Here is a 3,210-nt window from a genome sequence, read left to right on the forward strand (position 1 = left end):
TAGCGAGGAGGACTCTGGAAAAGCCGTTGCAACTGCTTCCTCCCTGCAGAGCACAGCCACAGCACGGCGCTGCTGGGGTCCGAACGGAGACATGGAGCTTTCACGTTGGAAAGCGGCTTCTCTCCGAAACCGGCACCAACTGGGTTTTCAGTGCCCAGATCAGCTTGAAGAAACATCTGGCTGGGTCAATCCTGAGCAGTGAATGCTACATGGAAGCTTTTTTTTTAATAATTCATCGCATACCTGTCCTTCTTGATGCCTTTCCTGCCCTGTGGCACCACCAGAGTCCTGCCCGCAGCGGGACAACAGCTGGAGGATGCGGCCAGATGTGCAGCAGCTGGCATCCACGAGCTCGCTGGTGAACCCAACTGAGCAGACCTCAATCAACAGGTTCTGGGCCCATGTTCTGGGCACAAACCCATGTCCAGCCAGCCCGGCTGGAGGCATTAGCTATTTCTGAGACCACGGTATCGATGCTTTCAGTTCCCGAGATAAATAAACCCTGCCTGCAATGGGGATTTGACGGTGGCAGGAGTATCTAGATCTGTTTTGAGATTTGGCTTGAGGTTAAATTTAAGAAGGAGCATCCAACCGGATCTGGATTATCTGCAGCTGGGTGGAAGGGGGCAAGGAAGAGGCTGGGCAGAAAAGGTCACTTGAGGAAGCAGGACAGTAAGCGAGCAAGCAGGACATGCTTTTGTCTATAACTCAGGGTCCTGAGGTTGTGGTCTGCAGTATGCAGAGGGTCTGGGCTCCTATGTGGCCCCAGCAAATGGAATTGGTAAAGCTCTCAAGATGAACCTGGTGGGGGAAAAATAGATCAAGCACTGCTGAGCCTTACTTTAGGGCGTATTTTGCCCAGAAGGAAGGGTACCTGAGAGTAAAACTCATTGTTTTTCTGGTTTAGGCACTTATTTGTCCTGAGAAGACTCCTGCTTTGGCCAGCACTGCAGCCCCTGGAGACAGCAGCCAGAGCTCCATGCTGGGACAGGCCAGCAGCTCGTATAGGCACTTGGTAAAGGACACACTTCAACGCATTGTCACAAATACATCAAAGGCAGCATGCTCCAGCTGCCTAGCAGGACTATTACATAAAGAAGTTCAATAAATACCTAAACCTGCACTTGTAAGGCTTTTTAAGACCTTTGAAGCTCTCCAAAACTCCAATAGAAGATGCACCAGGAGGGAAGGTGATATCCTAGCGATGGAGGACCACATCTGCCCAGCGGCAGGGGCACCATGGGGACAGTCTTCATGGCCACCACCTCCTGCCATACCCTATTGATGAGGCCGTCACCCCAGCGCTGACCCAAGGTGACACTGCAGCAATTTACAGGGTCACTCCAGCAACCCGGACAGGTCTGTCCCCTCTCCCAGTTCCCCCAGTCCTTGCTGTGGGCATCTAGGGTCGGCCTTGGGGGTGGAGGTGAAGCATGGTGGCCTCAGCTTGCTCCTCACGACAGTCTCCTGCGTGCCACAAGGTTGGGTGTCCCAAAGGTGATGCCACGCCATGAGGGCACCCACAGGCTCCAAGCCCTCTTTGGGGGGACCCGCCACCCCACAGTCGCCTGTGCCTCCGAGGGAAGAGCTGCTCCTCAGATGCTTGTGGGCACAAGCGCCCAGGATTGGGCTGATCCTCGCCATCTCGAGGGATAAATCCCCTCCTCCTCCTCCTCCCAGGCAGCCTGGAGGAGGTTGGGCTTCGCCGTCCCTTTGCACCAGGGCCACGCACGTAGCTGTGGCTGTCCCCGCGCTGGGCGAGGCGATGCCTCCCTCGCTCACGCTGAAATACATAGAGGAGCCTTCGGCCGGATCCGGGGAGAAGCTGCTGGGAAAGGATACGGCCGGGTGAAAACCAGGCTCCTGCCCTGCTGCGTTCTCCTGTCCCGTTCTCGCAGCGCCGGCGCTGGGTTTGCCGCCTCCTCCATTCCCCGCCGCCAGCAATTTCTCATCAGTCAGACCAGATTCCACACCTCGAGGACCGATTTCCCTCATGGGGAGGGAAAAGTGTGCTGCAGGCTCAACACCGTTGGGTTTTCCCATCATCCATCCTCCAGGATAAACCTCTCCCACGCCACCATCTCCAAAAGCTGCGTTGATCGTGGACATATCTCCTGTCTTCAAGGCCAGCTTTACCAGCAGCCAGTGGTGATGGTTTGTCCAGCTGTCCTCCAAACGCCCTCTGAATTGCAGGAGCGATGATCTGTTCCCATTTTTGGGATCTGCCGTGGTCCCTTCCACCGACGACTCTCCGTCTCCCGAAATTCCCAAACTCTGCCCAGCTTGGGAGCCGTCTCCAGCAACCTGGTCATCACCGGCAGCTGCAGCACTGCAGGTTGTCTCCAGGAAGCCCTGCCAGATCTCTGTGCACTTGGGATGGAGCAGGCTGTAATAAACCACCAGAGCTGCGGCACCTGGAAAAGAGCAGAAAGGTGTCAAGGGACGAGTCCCAGCAGCGTTTCGATGAGATGAGGAGGAGAGACCAGACCTCGTTGCCACCTCCAGATCAACAAGCCCTTTGCAGAGATGCTGCTGGGCATCAGGTGTCCGAGCAGCACGTCTTTCAAGCATATTTAGGGATGCAAGAATTCCACTGAGCAGCTTTTCGGGAAAGGGAGCACTGAGCACACTCTCAAGACCGAATTTAATCCGGATTGATTTGCGGAGGCAGCCGCTGAGCACCAGCAGACAGGGCACGGGGCAGGGAGGAGGTGTGGGATGCAGGAATCCTTCCCATCTCGCAGCATCCCCGTCCTCTAGCCATGAAACGAGACACCAGCAGGTTTTTAAGACCCCTTCCTACTTCTATCCTAAATTCGTTCAAGGCCAGAGGAATTGCTCCTTTTCCAGCCCAAACTTGCCCTTTCTTGAACGTGGTGGATCTGGTCTGGGGAGATGCACAAAGCCCAGCACACGGGCGTTACAGCTTCCCTCTGCCTCCATCCCACGGGGAAAACATGAGCCCAGTGGGGACTCACCCAGCAAACAGCAACTCCCATCCTTGCCCAGCGCAAATAGAGGTGCTGATGGGTTGTTTGCAAGCATAGAATCATAGAATCATAGAATCATTAAGGTTGGAAAAGACCTCTAAGATCATCGAGTCCAACCGTCAACCCAACACCACCAGGCCCACTAAACCATGTCCCTAAGCGCCTCATCTACACGTCTTTTAAATACCTCCAGGGATGGGGACTCCACCACTTCCCTGGG

General features: G+C 55.2%; 1 protein-coding gene across 1 annotated transcript in view; it reads right to left on the reverse strand.

Annotated features, from left to right (window-relative positions):
* Positions 1–1,338: 1,338 nt before the first annotated feature.
* Positions 1,339–3,210, reverse strand: part of XKR5 (XK, Kell blood group complex subunit-related family, member 5) — a gene marked incomplete at its 5' end in the record, with an annotated part of 5,675 nt that continues 3,803 nt past the window's right edge. Inside the window, one exon of the mRNA XM_009579524.1 lies at positions 1,339–2,414. Within this exon, the coding sequence (XP_009577819.1) occupies positions 1,339–2,414 (1,076 nt within the window). The remainder of the gene's footprint in view (positions 2,415–3,210) is intronic.

This window comes from Fulmarus glacialis, unplaced genomic scaffold (genome assembly GCF_000690835.1).
Source record: "Fulmarus glacialis isolate BGI_N327 unplaced genomic scaffold, ASM69083v1 scaffold38906, whole genome shotgun sequence".
NCBI lineage: Eukaryota > Metazoa > Chordata > Aves > Procellariiformes > Procellariidae > Fulmarus > Fulmarus glacialis.